General features: G+C 44.7%; 1 protein-coding gene across 2 annotated transcripts in view; it reads left to right on the top strand.

Moving 5' to 3' along the window:
- Positions 1-16,067, top strand: part of LOC309514603 (interleukin-6 receptor subunit beta-like) — a 76,200-nt gene that overhangs the window by 43,891 nt on the left and 16,242 nt on the right. The window contains exons 2-6 of one of the 2 annotated variants that reach the window (XM_082191764.1): positions 5,432-5,475; positions 7,971-8,021; positions 9,781-9,864; positions 10,280-10,330; positions 13,289-13,403. In XM_082191764.1, coding sequence (XP_082047890.1) covers positions 5,433-5,475; positions 7,971-8,021; positions 9,781-9,864; positions 10,280-10,330; positions 13,289-13,403 — 344 coding nt within the window. In that variant the 5' untranslated portion in view covers position 5,432. Of the gene's footprint in view, positions 1-5,431; positions 5,476-7,970; positions 8,022-9,780; positions 9,865-10,279; positions 10,331-13,288; positions 13,404-13,682; positions 13,754-16,067 lie in introns of those variants that run through there. The other variant, XM_082191765.1, reaches the window with a different exon arrangement.

Genomic DNA, 16,067 nt, shown 5'->3' with positions numbered 1-16,067 from the left:
TTCCCCAGGCACCACCTACCTAACTTCAGATTGCAGAAGGGTCTATTGGATGAAAAACAAAAGGTTCGAGCAGACCCGTAGAGTGTAGGTGGATCCTTAGTTAACTTAGGACCAAGGCATTTATAAGTAATAACCATAATCTTGAATTATGCTGGAAATAGACCAGTAGCCAGAGTAGCTGTGCTGGTGAGATGTTCACTTTAGCTGGTCCAAATTGGTAGCCTAGCAGCTGTATTCACGGATAGTCCCAGGTACATAGCATTGTAGTACAGTGGTACCCCGCAAGACGAACGCCTCGCAAGACGGAAAACCCGCCAGATGAAAGGGTTTTCCGTTTTGGAGGCGCTTCGCAAAACGAATTTCCCTATGGGCTTGCTTCGCAAGACGACAGCCCATAGGGAAATCTCAGGGACAGCAGGGAAGCGCAGCGCGTCTTCCCCACTGTCCTTGGACCTCCTCCGAAGCCTGGCGGCGGGGCGGGGACACCTCCTCCCGCCGCCACCGGGCTTCGGAAGGCTCCTCCGAAGCCGGGCGGTGGGGCGGGAACACCTCCACCCGCCGCCGGGCTTCGGAACGGTGCTCCGAAGGCGGACAGGGGGGAGGGAACACCTCCCGCCGCCGCCGGGCTTCGGAACGGTGCTCCGAAGCCGGGCGGGGGGGAGGAAACACCTCCCACCGCCGCCCGGCTTCGGCACGGTGCTCCGAAGCCGGGCGGGGGGGAGGGAACACCTTCTGAAGGCGGGCGGGGGGCGAAAGTCTTTGCTCCCCCCTGCCTGCCTGTCCCGGAGGGCTTTTGAAGGCAGGCGGGGGGGAGCAAAGACTTTCGCCCCCCGCCCGCCTTCAGAAGAGGTCCAGGACCTCTTCTGAAGGCTGGCGGGGGGCAAAAGTCTTTGTCACCCCTGCCTGCCTTCCAGGGGCTTTTAAATCGCCCCGGACAGCGGAGAAGTCCTCCGCTGTCCCGGGGCGATTTTAAAATGCCGCCCGCCAGCATTTTAAGATCGCCCGGACAGCGGAGAAGTCCTCCGCTGTCCCAGGGTTTTTTAAAATGCTGGGGGTGGGAAGAAAAGCCCTTGTCCCCCCCCCCAGCCTTCAGCCTGGTCTGAAGGCGGTTTCCCTAGGAACGCATTAATTGATTTTCAATGCATTCCTATGGGAAACCGTGCATCGCAAGACGAAAAGCTCGCAAGACGAAGAGACTTGAGTAACGAATTAATTTCGTCTTGCGAGGCACCACTGTATTTGAGTAACAGCATTTGTGATTACACCAGGAACAATAAGCATCATATTTCCCCCTCTCCCACCAAAATCTTTCTTAGCCAATTGTTTCTGCAATGGAAGATACTACATAGAAATGAAACTGCAAAAAAAGCTTTTTAAAAAATGGTGACGTGTTCACCTGGAGCAGGAATAGTTGCATACACAACATCCAATAACATCTGGAGGGCTATTGCAGGTTCCCCATTCCTTGTGAAATGTTTCCCAGCACACAAATCCCTAAGAACAGTATAGTCTCCCAGAATTACTCAGTAATTCCCCTTTACCCGAAAGAAGGTGAGCCCCTGCAACTCAGTAGCTGTGTACACACCACATATTTTAAGTACATGTTGTTCAACATCTTTTAGCCAATGACTTGGATGAAGGAATTGAGGGGATGCTCATCAAATTCACAGATGACGCCAAACTCAGACAGGTAGCTGAGAAGGTAGCAGAAGACAGATTCAGAATTCAACATGACCTTAACAGATTAGAGAACTGGGCCCAAACTAACAAAATGAATTTCAAAAGGGAAAAATGTAAAGTTTGACATTTAGACAGGAACATCCAGCTGCAAAAATGTAAAATGCGGAACACCTGGATTGCCAGTGGTATGTGTGAAAAGGATCCAAAGATCTTAGTGGACCACAAGTTTAATATGAGTCAACAGTATGATGCAGCAGCAAAAAAGCTAATGCTATTCTAGGCTGCATCAACAGAAGGAGGTCAAGAGAAATAATAGTACCACTGTATTCTGCCTTGGTCAGACCACACCTGGAATACTGTGTCCAGTTCTGGGCACCACAGTTTAAGAAGGATATTGATAAACTGGAATGGGTGCAGAGGAGAGTGACCAATATGATCAAGGGTCTGGAAACCAAGCCTTATGGGGAACAATGGAGGGAGTTGGGTGTGTTTAGCCTGGAAAAGAGGAAACAGAGAGGAGATTTGACGGTCATCTTCAAATATCTAAAGGGCTGTCACATGAATGATGGAACAAGCTTGTTTTCTCCTGCTCTGGAGAGTAGGACTCATAGCAATGGATTCAGGTTACAAGAAAGGAGATTCCAACTGAACATCAGGAATAACTTTCTGACAGTAAGAGCTGTTAGGCAGTGGAGAAGTCTCCCTCAGGAGGTGGTGGACTCTCCTTTACTGGAAGTTTTTAAGCAGAGGTTGGATGGCCCTCTGACATTGATGCTTGAGATTCCTGCATTGCAGGGGGTTGGACTAGACGACCCTTCTGCAAAGAATGCTGGAAGAGTGGTTTGTTAAGGGAATTGTAGCTCTGTGATTCTTGTGGGGAAGGGACATGTGCTTTAAAAGGTGTGGTGTGTACACAGCCAGTTTAACATACCTTTGAAGCACATTCAGAGCACATTTATTCCCTTAAAAAATGCTGGACACTGTAGATTGTTCAGGGTTGCTTAGAATTGTTACACTGTGGTGGGCTCAGAATTCTGTGAGGGCCAGTGTGGTGTGGTGTAGTGGTTAAGAGCGGTAGTCTCGTAATCTGGTGAACCGGGTTCGCGTCTCCGCTCCTCCACATGCAGCTGCTGGGTGACCTTGGGCCAGTCACACTTCTCTGAAGTCTCTCAGCCCCACTCACCTCACAGAGTGTTTGTTGTGGGGGAGGAAGGAAAAGGAGAATGTTAGCCGCTTTGAGACTCCTGAAGGGGAGTGAAAGGTGGGATATAAAATCCAAACTCTTCTTCTTCTTCTTCTTTGAGGGTGAAATTGTGTTTCGAATGTGCCGCTCCTGACTTGAAACTAGTAGAATTCATCTAGGCTTAAGCTGACTTAACAGAGAATGAGGAGCATTAGGCAGAAAGTCCAGAATAGTTACATAACTTAGCATTTATTGTGAGAGGAAACTGTGGTCACAGATATGAAAATAGCAGAAACCAAGATGTTAAGAGATAATGCAGTTTACTACTAACACAAGGAAATCTTTTGGTTTCTGTGTTCAAACCAACATCTAGTTTGCATGAAGGTGGGAGATCCATGCATTGGGGTAGAGATAGGAATCCGAAGTTCAGTGGCCTTACTGTGTGTTTAGTAGTGGGAAATGGTCAAGCAGAAGGGAGCATGGTAAAGTTTAGAGGAAGATTGTTGGTGGATTTCTTGAGATAAAGTGGAAATGGGAGAAAAGGGGGGCTTAAGAAGCATGAAGAAGTAGGAGATGGGGACAATTTTGAGGTGCTGGACATGCAGGATGAAGATGTGACAAGAAATTTCCAGTAAGTGAAGGGAGAATAAGCCAACAGTAGCATAGAGAGAAGAAAAAGAACATTAATAAGAAAGAAAGGAAGAAAGGAAGAAAGGAAGAAAGGAAGAAAGGAAGAAAGGAAGACAAACCTAGGGTAGAAGAGTACCTGGATGTGAATCATGAAAGGAAAGGTTTGGTTGGTGGAAATCTAGTTTTATCCTTGATCAAAAACTTCCAGCAGTTCTCATGCTCTTCTATTCGAGCAAATACAGTGGTACCTCGGGTTACATATGATTCAGGTTACATACGCTTCAGGTTGCATACGCTTCAGGTTACAGACTGCGCTAACCCAGAAATAATACCTCGGGTTAAGAACTTTGCTCCAGGATGAGAACAGAAATTGTGCTCCGGCGGCACGGCGGCAGCAGGAGGCCCCATTAGCTAAAGTGGTGCTTCCAGTTAAGAACAGTTTCAGGTTAAGTATGGACCTCCGGAACAAATTAAGTCCTTAACCCGAGGTACCACTGTAATCATAGAATTGGAAGGGGTCATCTAGCCCAACCCCAGGCAACGCAGGAATATTTTGCCCAATGTAGGGGTCGAACCCATGACCCTATTCACATACCATCAGGGCTGTTCTTCCACAACTGCTCATATTTAGCCATATGTGCGTATATGTTTTTAATAGCTTTTAAATGTTATGAATATGCTTTTCTTTTTAATTCCATTGTCACCGATATGTTTACCACCTTCCTTTGGGATGAAGAATGGGATATAAATTTAATTAATAATAAATGTAATACTGGGCTGTATCAGAGTAGACCCACTGAAATTAATGGGCGTAACTTAGTCATGTCCATTAATTTCAGTAGGTCTTCTCCTTGTAGAACTTGGTAGGATACCACCCAAGGAGACCTAGCTGAAAAGGAAAGTATAAAAGTTCTGTTTTCTCCTTCCAAAGCTCTCACTTTTCTTGATATGGAAGTTGGCAGTATAGTGGTCCGTGTTGCCCTATAACAGGTGGGCAAGAGAATGGCAGAGGCCACTGGTAGGAAACTGCCCGCGCCAAACTTCAGCACGAGTTCAGCTAGGGTTGTGATATTTCAGTTGTTGAGCTTTTTTCGCCACATTTCGGAAATTCCCCCCAGCCATCTGTTCCACCTTTGAAATCCCGGTAAAGTCTGGGAAAATCCAGACATATGTCAGCAGCCCCAATTCAGCCAGCTAACGCAACTTGTGTGTTTGTCTTCTGGACAAACTGAGTTTATCAGCCCAGAACATTTTACTTCTCTGGCAACATTGCATTAATGCACATGAGATAAGGGATCAGAGAGTAGACAAACACAACACTTTGGCCTCACCTGCACTATGCATTTAAATAAGTATCATACCTTTTTAAACAGTTATGGCTTCCCCCACTTGGCTATATTTTACGAACACACAAGTTCCAGGTAAATTCTATTTTACAAGGAAATTTTTGTGTGGTGTTGACATTTAGTGGGAAATCTTTTAAGGGTAGCACCTGATAGATAATGTGATAATAACTGAATGATAAGCTACTTTGCAAGCTTCTTCTTTTTTTAAGTTTCCTATTGTTGACATAGCAGTTTGGGGAAAAGTCATCAGTAGGTTATCAGTAGGTTATATCAGTAGGTTATTATAAAATGGTGTAGAGCTTGGCAGTTTCTGTTGTAAGATCAGCTCTCCCCATAGCTTTGGCTTGCAACCTTTCCAGCCTAAAAGTGACTTCTGTATCTTCTTAATCCATAACTATTTAATACTATTTCCATTAAAAAAAAAAAAAACCTTCTAAGCAACGGGAGGTGAAAATGGGGGGGGGGGAATGGAGCTAAAAGAACTTGCTGTCGTTATAAATTGTGGAAAATGACAGATTAGAAATATGCTCTGGACAAATATGGCATAAAATATATATTATATAAATATATATTTACACTTAATGCTTTTCAGCATGGGACAATGTGGTCTTCTCAACTGCTTAGACTTTAGTCAAGGTAAGAATATACTGTCTGACATGTATTATTATTATTATTATTATTATTATTATTATTATTATTATTATTAATTATTATTATTATCAGACATGTTCCATTTTATCTGCTTCAGATCCTACTTACAGGAGTGCTATTTCTGAAAATGCTTTAACAAGATTCCAACCAAGTAATACCAACACAGATGGACATACAGGCGACCGGGAATATGAGAATTACAGTGAGATAACTGCCCTTGTGTATATTACAGAGTGCATTAGCGGCATTTGGAATTCACATGTGATCCTTGATTATAATAACTTGAGAGTGCAGTTCACCTGCAATCAGGAAGCTGAGAGAATTGTGTTCTGTTGTTTGTAAGTTTCCAAGAAAAAAATGGAACCATGAAGAGTCCATTTGGGCTTCTTGCTTGGATATTATGATGCAAAGGACTGGATTGGCATGTTATATTTGAAAAAAGATCAAGTGTGCCAGCAATTGGGAGAAATGCCATTCTAGAAATAGGGTGATATAAGCAAGAAAACAGCTAAAGAAAAATGAATGGAATGGTGGGGGGGATCAGCTTTGAAAGATAGTAGCAGACTATAAAGTTTTACAGCCAAAAAGCTAAGATTTTCTTCTTATTTTATATTAAAAAAAGATTCCCATGGAAACCGGTAGCTCAGCAGTAATTAATATTCTTAATTCCCACTATAAATTACTATTCATTTCGTTTGATGGAAGTTTCATGTTTTCTGGACTTTGAACTTTTATTACTAAGCTCAGGGTCTTTTAAAAATAGCTTAAACCAACAAACAAAAGCGGAAGGATGTGGTTTATGTATCTGTGTATTTTAGGATCCCTTAGTACTTTACATTTTGTTCCTTCAGACTAGAAATGGTTTTCTCCTAGAAATGCCTGCTTTAAATTAGATTCTCCAGAATAATGGATTGTGCTAACCATATTTTGTCGTTATAAAAATGTGCAACTTGCGCAGGAGGCAGACAGTGGGGTCAAGCACTCTAGCTCAGTGCTTGATGCCTGTTTTCATTGCCTTCCATGTGTTGGATCATGATTCTGCAGCAGGGGGGTCTCTTGTATCTGTGAAGACTCTTCACACGTTTTGCAATGAGGATCTAGACAGACTCAGGCCCTCACACCTCCAATTTATAATATCAGGAAGCACAATTCAGAATGATCTATTCCTGAGAGCTGCTGCCAGTCAGAGTAGTCAGTGCAGGGTTAGACGCAGTTCCTTTTTATATAGAAAAAAATGATGCCAGTACTCACCATGAAGTTGTTATAGCAAGTGCCACACTTTAAACGTTTGGGGGGTAGGTGCCGGTACTGCGTGCCCTTAAGTACCCCCAGGGGAAAAACACTAGTTAGATGTATTAGTTGTCTGACTCAAATGTTAGGCAGCTTCAGATATTTTTGGGGGGTGGGGGGGCTGGAAGTTAAAGATACGCTCCCAGTACGTTTCTGAGCACAATTCAAAGTGTTGGTGTTGACCTTTAAAACCCTAAACGGCCTCGGCCCAGTATACCTGAAGGAACGTCTCCACTCCCATCATTCTGCCCACACACTGAGGTACAGTGCCGAGGGCCTTCTGGCAGTTCCCTCACTGGGAGAAGCAAAGCTACAGGGAACCAGGCAGAGGGCCTTTTCAGTAGTGGCGCCCACCCTGTGGAATGCCCTCCCATCAGATGTCAAAGAGATAAACAACTACCTGACATTTAGAAGACATCTGAAGGCAGCCCTGTTCAGGGAAGTTTTTGATGTGTGACATTTTAATGTATTTTTAATCTTTGTTGGAAGCCACCCAGAGTGGCTGGGGAGGCTCAGCCAGATGGGCGAGGTACAAATTATTATTATTATTATTATTATTATTATTATTATTATTATTAGCAACAAAAGGTGACCCACAGAAGCTGTTCACAAATAAACTGGAGTGCTTGGTTAAATGCTATTGACACAGTGTGGGCAATTTAGTATAGATAAGCTCTCAGTTAAAAGCTGCCAGCACAGCCATGGAGCTTACTTGATGGCAAGTCACTGTAATGGTTCAGACATAGGTTGACACTACGTGAACAAAGGAGGTTAGGCCCCTTGAAATCAAAGGATCCTTGTTTTCCTTCTGTCCACAGCAGTTTCATCTCTAGCTACCTGGTTTAAAGCAAACCATTGCCATTTTATCAAACCAGTCAAACACTCAACCTGCTAATCAGAACTGGACACATGGTTTTCAGTACCAAACATTGCTTGCAGGGCAAGCCATTTGGGTGAAACTGCAAAATACAGTTCTGCCTTAAAGCAGGAAAGGATTTGCCACATGTGGGGTGCACAGGCCTGGAGGTCTTGTCAGATTGTAAACATAGCTCAGATCTATGGTCTGGCTTTATACCTGAATTATCTCACCATCTTTCAGCCTAACCTGAAAAGAAGGAATACAAATGTAATGGATCAATATACTGAAGCAAATGGAACTGAGTAATTACCCTTGTGCTTCTTTTTCAAAGGAGAAATGAGGCAGCGTTTATTCTTCGCAGTTTTGGCTTGGCTCCCAGTGGGTGAGTTATTATTCACTGCAAAACCCTTTGGATGAGGACAGTCCTGTTTGGATATAGGATAGCTATACCCCTTCAGGCAGCATATTGACTAGCAATTTAAGGGAAAGATAATATTGAGCAGCTGTCTGGAGTTTGATGCCCATCTCAGGCTGCTCCTTCGGGAGAGTATTCCTAAGTGGACTCCCTTAGGGTACCAACATGAAATGTGCATGCATACATGGCATGGATAGGGAACCTGTGACCATACAGCTGTTGTTGGACTCTAGTTCTAATTAGTCTCACCCAGCATGGCCAATGGCAAGGGATGATGGAGCTGGGAGTCCAACAACATTTGGAGAGCCATAGTTCCCCCGCCACTGAGGTACACCATCATCTTAAAAGCATCATTTTTCCAACTCCACACCCAAAGTAGAAGATCTGGGTTTGAATGTGAGCAAATTTTGATTCACAATTTGACTAAAGAAAGTCTTGACTAAAGAAAGTCTTTCCCAAGTATCTCAGATTACATTAAATCTGAAAAGAAAACAGTAAAAATATACGATTTTTTGGTGGAGATGAGCCTTCCCAAACTTAGGACCTTACAGGTGTTTGTTCTCATCAGCCCCAACTAGCATGGCTAATGGTCAGGTTAATGGGCATTGTCATCTAAAACAGGGCCTCCTAGCCCTTTTGGTATAAAGACCGACTAGTCCAAATTTATTTGGCATGGTGACCCTTTGATTTATTGCCAGTTTAATTTTTGACCTTAAGTCTTCAGCCACCATTAGTTTCATGCATTTCAACTGCAAGTTTGCCTATTTTATAGCCATTACTTGAGGCATTTACTTAACATCACTATTAACGTGGAATTCATTGAAATATTTATAGTACTTACAAAGTTATTCACAGAACATCAATAATCTGATTGCTGGATATTGCTTAATATTCTGCTTTCAGAAATTTATTCTAAACACATATGGTTACATGAAGTATTAGTAGTTGCTAACTAATTCTTTTAAATAATTCTACTCAGTATTAAGTTTATTTTGGCAAGAATCAGTCAATGACTAAGCTTAGCATTTTGCCAAGAAGTAGTCAACATGGGGTTTGATGGTTGTGGGACATGGCAACATTTCTGGAAAAAAATTCTGAAAAAAACACATCTTTCATAAAGATATGTACTACCAAATGGCAGCAAAACAGAAATGGTTTCATTGAGTAATATTGGTAATATTAAGCCAAAATTTGCATAACTTTACTTCAAATATTTATCTTTGAGGTTCCTATCACATGACAGTTCAATGCACAGTTCGTTTTCCACAGACAAAAATCACTTTGTGACATCACTGTCTGTTTATTTGGCAGAAAAGCAGTGGACATATTTGGACTAAAGAAACTCCCTGTCACTATTACAGCTCACCTCTGATGCGCAGGTGCTGCCTTTGGCGCATGTGCATCACATGCAAGCTGCAATAGTCATTCAAAAACTCCCCCTGCGAGGATCTTGTGGCAAACTGTTACCAGATCTGTGCCCAGCCACCAGAGAGTGGTTCTGAATGTAAGCCTGAAGCCCTTTCTGGTGTTCAGTTACAAGTGTCAACACAGCACTAAAATACACCAACAAAACAAAAAGGTATAAGCAGTGAACATCATCTGGAAGACCATAGGTTCCCCCCACCCATGATCTGTACCCTCCACCATAACAGCTGTTAGATAGGAATGTCTTCTGGTGGAAGCTGGTTGCTGCTATTCTGTACCTTATGATTATCTCTCTTCACAGCTTCCAGTTTCTGTGAGCGTAATGGCCTCTCTGTCTGGGAAGGCACAGGCGGTGGCTTCAATTGCTCCTCCTTGTCAACTCCAGGTAAGCGCCAGCCCAGCAGAAGCCTTGTAGAACTTAGTAGGGTTGGAGGCAAGGACTCCAACTAGGTGGACTCGGCGGTGTAAGAGTCAATGACAGACAGAGCCAGCTAATTCTGCTTTTGTGGCCCCCATCTTCCTCCTCCCATCTGAGTCCTACAACTAACAACCTACTCAACACAACTGGGAATAATCAGCCAACCATATAAGGCCATGGCAAGAAAAGAAAAAAGAGTAGAAGGCTGTATATGTCCAGTTAGAAACAAGTCCAATTAAGTTCAGTGAGGCTTAGCTCCAAGTATAGGTGCATATACAGGATAAGGAAAGCTTTTCAAGCATAATCTTAAAAGATGTGGGAGAGGACATTTTAGTTCCCATTTAAGGCCGTTTCTTCAAACCTTGTTTTCTCTCTTTTATAGACACCTCTGATTTCTCAGATTGTGGCTGGCCTTCGTGCACGTTACGTCCAGGTGAATGTCTTTGATTATCCATTACCCATGTAGACCCCAATACCATACCCCCCACATTTTAGGGGGGAATTTTGGGAGGGAAATTTGGTGCAATCTCCCCCATCCCACTGACTCCATCACCCACCCACTCCCTACCGCCAACCCCTTCCTTGCCCTCCCACTCACTGCCGCAAGCCACTCACTCGTTCACCCCTTCCTACTACCTTTGTCCACTGTCTTCCACCTGCCCCTCTGCAGCCCTGGGAAAGGCCACACAGACCAGCGTGACATGTTGGGAGTTTGTCCCAATCTGTGAAGGGTCAGGAGATGCTGCACAGACCAAAACATCCTCCTCCTTCTCCTCCAGCACTGTAGACATGCTTCAAGTAGTGCTGCGGCAGATGGAGGAAGAGGAGAGGTGTTGCACAAGGTCAAGGAAAGGTTTCCCCCCCTGTTTAGCCCCATGCTGTGGTGTGCGCTAACCAACTCAAGCCACAGTGTGGAGCCAAAACTGTCCATCTTCTGGTCCCGTGCTGCTCTGCTGCAGTCAGAGCACAGGAGCCAAAAATGGGACATCCAGGATTGGGATCAGAAGCTGGGGCGGCTTCTGTCAATCTAGAATGTCCCACTTAGAGGGTATGCAATCCTATTATAACTGGCATTGCTACTGTCACTCATGACATACTGAAGCAGCTGCCAGGCCTCCAGGACCTGTGCTAGGCCTGATCATCATCACCGTCATCCATTGCTCAGCATTGACTGGCTAGGAAGATCAACATACCATTTAAATTTTACCCTCAGCACTGGTCTGGGCTCCCTGGGGAGGGTTTAAATTCAATAAATAAATATTGATAAATAAATTGTGGGATATCATATGCAGGCTACCTGGTGATGATCAGAGGAGCACAGGTACTGCTAGGTAAGCCAGCTTGGGGGTGGCTGCAGCCCTGGTGCAGAAGGGGGACCTGCTAGTTGGAGGACTGTGCCAAAGAACTGTAGTGATACCAACGCTACAGTTCCCAGTGTATGGTGTGTAGCTAGCACAAATTCTTCTTGGTCTCTGCAGTAGCTTGTGAAGAAATCTCAACAGCGTACCATATTTTCCAGTTGGCTCAGGCTATAATAGTCCAATTGCGTAGAAATGCATGGCGGGGAACCCTATTTCATAGCTGTCAACGTTTCCCTTTTTTAAAAGGAAATTCCCTTGTTCTGAATAGGATTCCTCACAAGAAAAGGGGGAAATTGACAGCTATGCCCTATTTCCACTGGGAAAGACACTAGGGGAGTAAAGGTTCCTACTTCCCTTTCTGACTCATGAAAAACAAAGCCCACCTCAGGATTTCCCCCACCACCCAGAATTCTTATTCACCTGTACGTTACAGAGGGCTGATAATGACCATTCATTGTTCTGCCCGGACACTGAGATCCAGCGCCAAGGGCCTTCTGGCGGTTTCCTCACTACGAGAAGCCAAGTTACAGGGAACCAGGCAGAGGGCCTTCTCAGTAGTGGCGCCTTCCCTGTGGAACGCCCTCCCATCAGATGTCAAAGAGAAAAATAACTACCAAACTTTTAGAAGACATCTGAAGGCAGCCCTGTTTAGGGAAGCTTTTAATGTTTAATAGGTTATTGTTTTTTAGTGTTTTGTTGGAAGCCGCCCAGAGTGGCTGGGGAAACCCAGCCAGATGGGTGGGGTATAAATAATAAATAATAATAATAATAATTATTATTATTATTATTATTATTATTATTATTCCTTGTCCAAAATGAGATATCAAGGGCTACAGGTAGTTTAAAAATCGTTTTGTCCAGGTAATTCACAGGAAGCTCTAAAGTGAGTCATATTGTTCTGAAGGAAGGTAGATAATGCAGTGACAGAGAAGATTAGAATCTTGCAAGACTTTCACATTGCATGTCTGTCTTTTAATCAACCAGTGGGAAGTGGTTCTTAGAAGCCATCCTCCAATTCCTGTGAATTCACAGCCCACATATTCAAAAAGTGCTGAGGGGTAGCTTTGTTGATAGAGCACGAGACTCTTAACCTCAGGGTCTTGGGTTCTTTCAGGCTGGAGTCAGATGCAGGTCAGCAGTCAAGGAAGCAGATCTCCTCCATAGTTAGTGAAGTTAACTCTTTATTCAAGCAAACAAGCACACAACTCAACCTAATCGTCTTAGCAACACTCCCCAGCAGGTCTTGTTGCCGGAACTGAAAGCCCCTGTCTTCCAGCACTTCTCCAAGGCTCCTCCTGTCCTGGATGTTTCCCAAGCAGTCTCAAACTGCGCCTGCAAACCTCAGACCTCTGTTCTGTTGTTCTCATTATTCTGTGAGTTCTTGAAGACCAAGGAGGAGGGGAGCTTGTCACAGCAGGAGAGGGGGAGTCCTTGGATTCTTGGATCAGTCTCTTGACCCCCTGCCCCCACCTCAGAGTCTGACCTCCTCCCTGTCACAGGCTCTTCCTGCTCCTAAACCCTGCTGCCCCTTCAGCATCCGGCGCTTCATCCCAATCTCCTCCCTGTGGCCTTCCCTCAGTGTCCCACCACCAATCCCTTGGCTCTGAGCCTTCCTCCTCTGGGATTTCCCTTGTGGGTTCCTCTGCTGGTGCCTCCTACCACCATAGCTGTCAACTTTTCCCTTTTCTTGCGAGGAATCCTATTCGGAATAAGGGAATTTGCCTTTTAAAAAGTAAACATTGGCAGCTATGTCCTACCACTCCTCTTCATCCATCCTGACAGGCTCAAGCCCCACGATAGGTGAAGGATCGCTGCAGTTCAGGGAGTTAGACTAGATGACCCTCATGGTCCCTTCTGTGAATCTCTGAAATTAGATGCAGCAGTAGCAGCTTATTTGCCAGGAGGTCAGGTGAGCGTCTCTGCTCCACCATGCTATTTGCTAGTGGTGATTCTTATGACTACTGGCCACAATCTGCAAGAGATACTTCTTCACCCCCCGATGGATGTGGTTGCTTGCTTTCATTTTTCAGATTGGCATGATTATCTGACATGCTACTACATCGAAGAGAAATTGATCCTGAATTGTTCCTGGTTGCCCCTACCCCATGCAACAGATTCTCTTGTGTATACTGTGTTTTTAAAATGGTAAGTCAAGGGATAGGGAATTGGGAAATCAACTGCAATATGCACCAGAGGTTTGTTTTAAAAAAGAGTTTCAGAGGAAAGATTTTCCTCAAGATCTTAGCAGGTGAGGGGAAGGGTTAAAGGTCCCCTCCATGTCTCCTGTGGTTAGCACCCCCAGCTGATGCAATTATTATTTTTGAGAAAACGTGCTTGTTAAATGCAATGATGTTTTTAGCATCACATGCAATTGGGATCTCACTCTCCTAGATATATGTCTGCAGGAGTCTATGTTGTGAAAGACTGCCAGCTACCAGCATAGTGTACAAGATTTAGTAGTAAAGGGAGACCAAGATAATATTGGATGGCAAAATGTAAAGCTTGCTAGAAGGGAATTTACTAATGGACATCTAACAAAAGCAAACTATCACAATTAACGGGGTTTCCCTACTTCCCTTCTCCAATAACTATCCAGTTTCAAGCTGAGCCCTTGTAAAACTCACCCTAGAGAGAGGGCTATTCAACACCTAAGCAACGCACATGTTAGATCACTGGCAAAGAAACAAAAGCCAATCTTCTGTCCTGAACCCCTGGCCTACCTGGCGTCAAGTCCTGCTGGCGTATATATTACTTCAAGTCCAAAGTCCAACAGTCAGGAAACACAGTCCAGAGTCAAACGCAAAGCACAGTCCCATAGGGATCCTGGAGCATCCAATGTGAGCTCCATCAACATGGCAACTGAGTAGCCACAGCACCAGTGGCGTAGCGTGGGGGTGCAGGGGGGGCCGGCAGCACCGGGCGCAACATCTGGGGGTTAGGGTTAGGGGGCGCAAATCCACGGGTTAGGGGGCGCAAATTACTTGCCTTGCCCCGGGTGCTGACAACCCACACTAAGCCACTGCACAGCACCTCAGCTCTGCCTCCATTTTGTACCTTGCCTGCTGATTGCAGCATTTGGGCTTGACAAGGCATGTGATCCTCACGTGCTCCAAGCCTCTTCCAGCTCAGGAATCACACACCTTCTCCCTGAGCTGACAAGCCCCACCTGGGCTATGGGCTCTTGCCTGCCTCAGTCTCCCTCCCACTGCTCCCCATGCCTCAGAGCCCGCCTTGTTCATGGAGATGGGGGCCTCTCTGGCTCTGATGAGGGCTCCTGATCTTCTGGTCCCTGGACACTGAACCCCATCCCCTCGCCATCCTCTGTCATCCTGTGTGTACTTTCCACAACCCCTGCCTCTCCCTTCCCATCCCCTCAGTGGGTCCCAGTCGCAGCTGCCCCCCTCATCAGGGTCCTCTTTATTCTCCCCTTTGTCCTGCCAGTTCATGACACTTCTCATATGCATAGAACCAGTCCAAGATAATTCACAAAGTTTCTGCAAGCACACAATGGTTATGGGAGGCCTGAAAGTATTTGTGTACTGAGAGTCGAATGTTACACCTGTGTTAATTACATGATAGGGGATTTTAACCTTTTAAGTCTGGTGCCAGTGGCAAGTGTTTCTGTCACGCCCCAGGATGAATAGCAGCATGAGGGAAGGGTGTTTTTTTCTGGGGCTACATACCCCCCCCCCCCACAGTCCCTATTTGGCCAGGACAGCTATGATTTTCATCTCTCTGGGAAGAAAGAATACTTGAAGCTGATTTTCATGGGTTTTCTTTTCTTTGTAGCTTCTAAAATCCTTTTTAAAACCCATCTAGAATCCAGCCGATATAGACTCTTGCCTTGAGTGGTGTGTCAGTCGTTGCCCACAAATATCCACAGCAAGAACTTCCCACTCCTTGACCATGGTCAGTAAGACACAACTACTACTTCTCTCCCTTTCCCAATCCTGAGGGATCTCAAGCATGGGAGGAACGTGTAGGTGGATCTGGTAGCCTCTCTCATCTTTCTCCTCCTTACCAGCCAGCACAAGCAGCATTCAGCATCCTCCAGTAAACAAATAACCAGTATTTAATTTAACCAATAAATAAATACTTAACAAATACAGTGGTACTTCGGGTTAAGAACTTAATTCATTCTGGAGGTCCGTTCTTAACCTGAAACTGTTCTTAACCTGAGGTACCACTTTAGCTAATGGGACCTCCCGCTGCCCCTCCACCGCACGATTTCTGTTCTCATCCTGAGGTAAAGTTCTTAACTTGAGGTACTATTTCTGGGTTAGCGGAGTCTGTAACCTGAAGCGTCTGTAACCTGAAACATCTGTAACCCAAGGTACCACTGTAAAGGTTTAAACCATGAAACAGAAACATTTTTTAAAAAATCCCTTGCTGCAACTTCAAGCCACACAATTAAGGAAACATGTAGTTAGACCCTGAGAAGACTGTTCAAGGGAGAGCCGCCACTGTGGGTCACTTGGATAGTGTTGTGTACGGGCTTCACACAAACGCCAGCAGAAGTGGTGCAAACATTACCTCTTAATGACAGTGTCACTTTTATTAGAACAAACTGTTCCATCTGACCCATAAATAACCTCAGTGCTAACCAGTCCTTTTAAACTTTTCCTCTTTTTTTTTCTTTTTTGACAATGTGGATGATTCATTCAGAATGCTGGTTTGTGGTTGTGTTTAAGTGAAGGGTGCAGTCGCTTCTTCAGAGACACAAGGGAAATTCTGTCTTTCAGCCCTTTTGCTCTGGCCTAGACTGTCTTGTTTTGGGGTTTTTTGGTTCAGCTTTTCCCCCTGCTGACT

Source organism: Podarcis vaucheri (genome assembly GCF_965113315.1).
Source record: "Podarcis vaucheri genome assembly, chromosome: 11".
NCBI lineage: Eukaryota > Metazoa > Chordata > Lepidosauria > Squamata > Lacertidae > Podarcis > Podarcis vaucheri.
The sequence above is the reverse complement of the archived record's forward strand: the minus strand, read 5'-3'. Positions and strand labels throughout refer to the sequence as shown.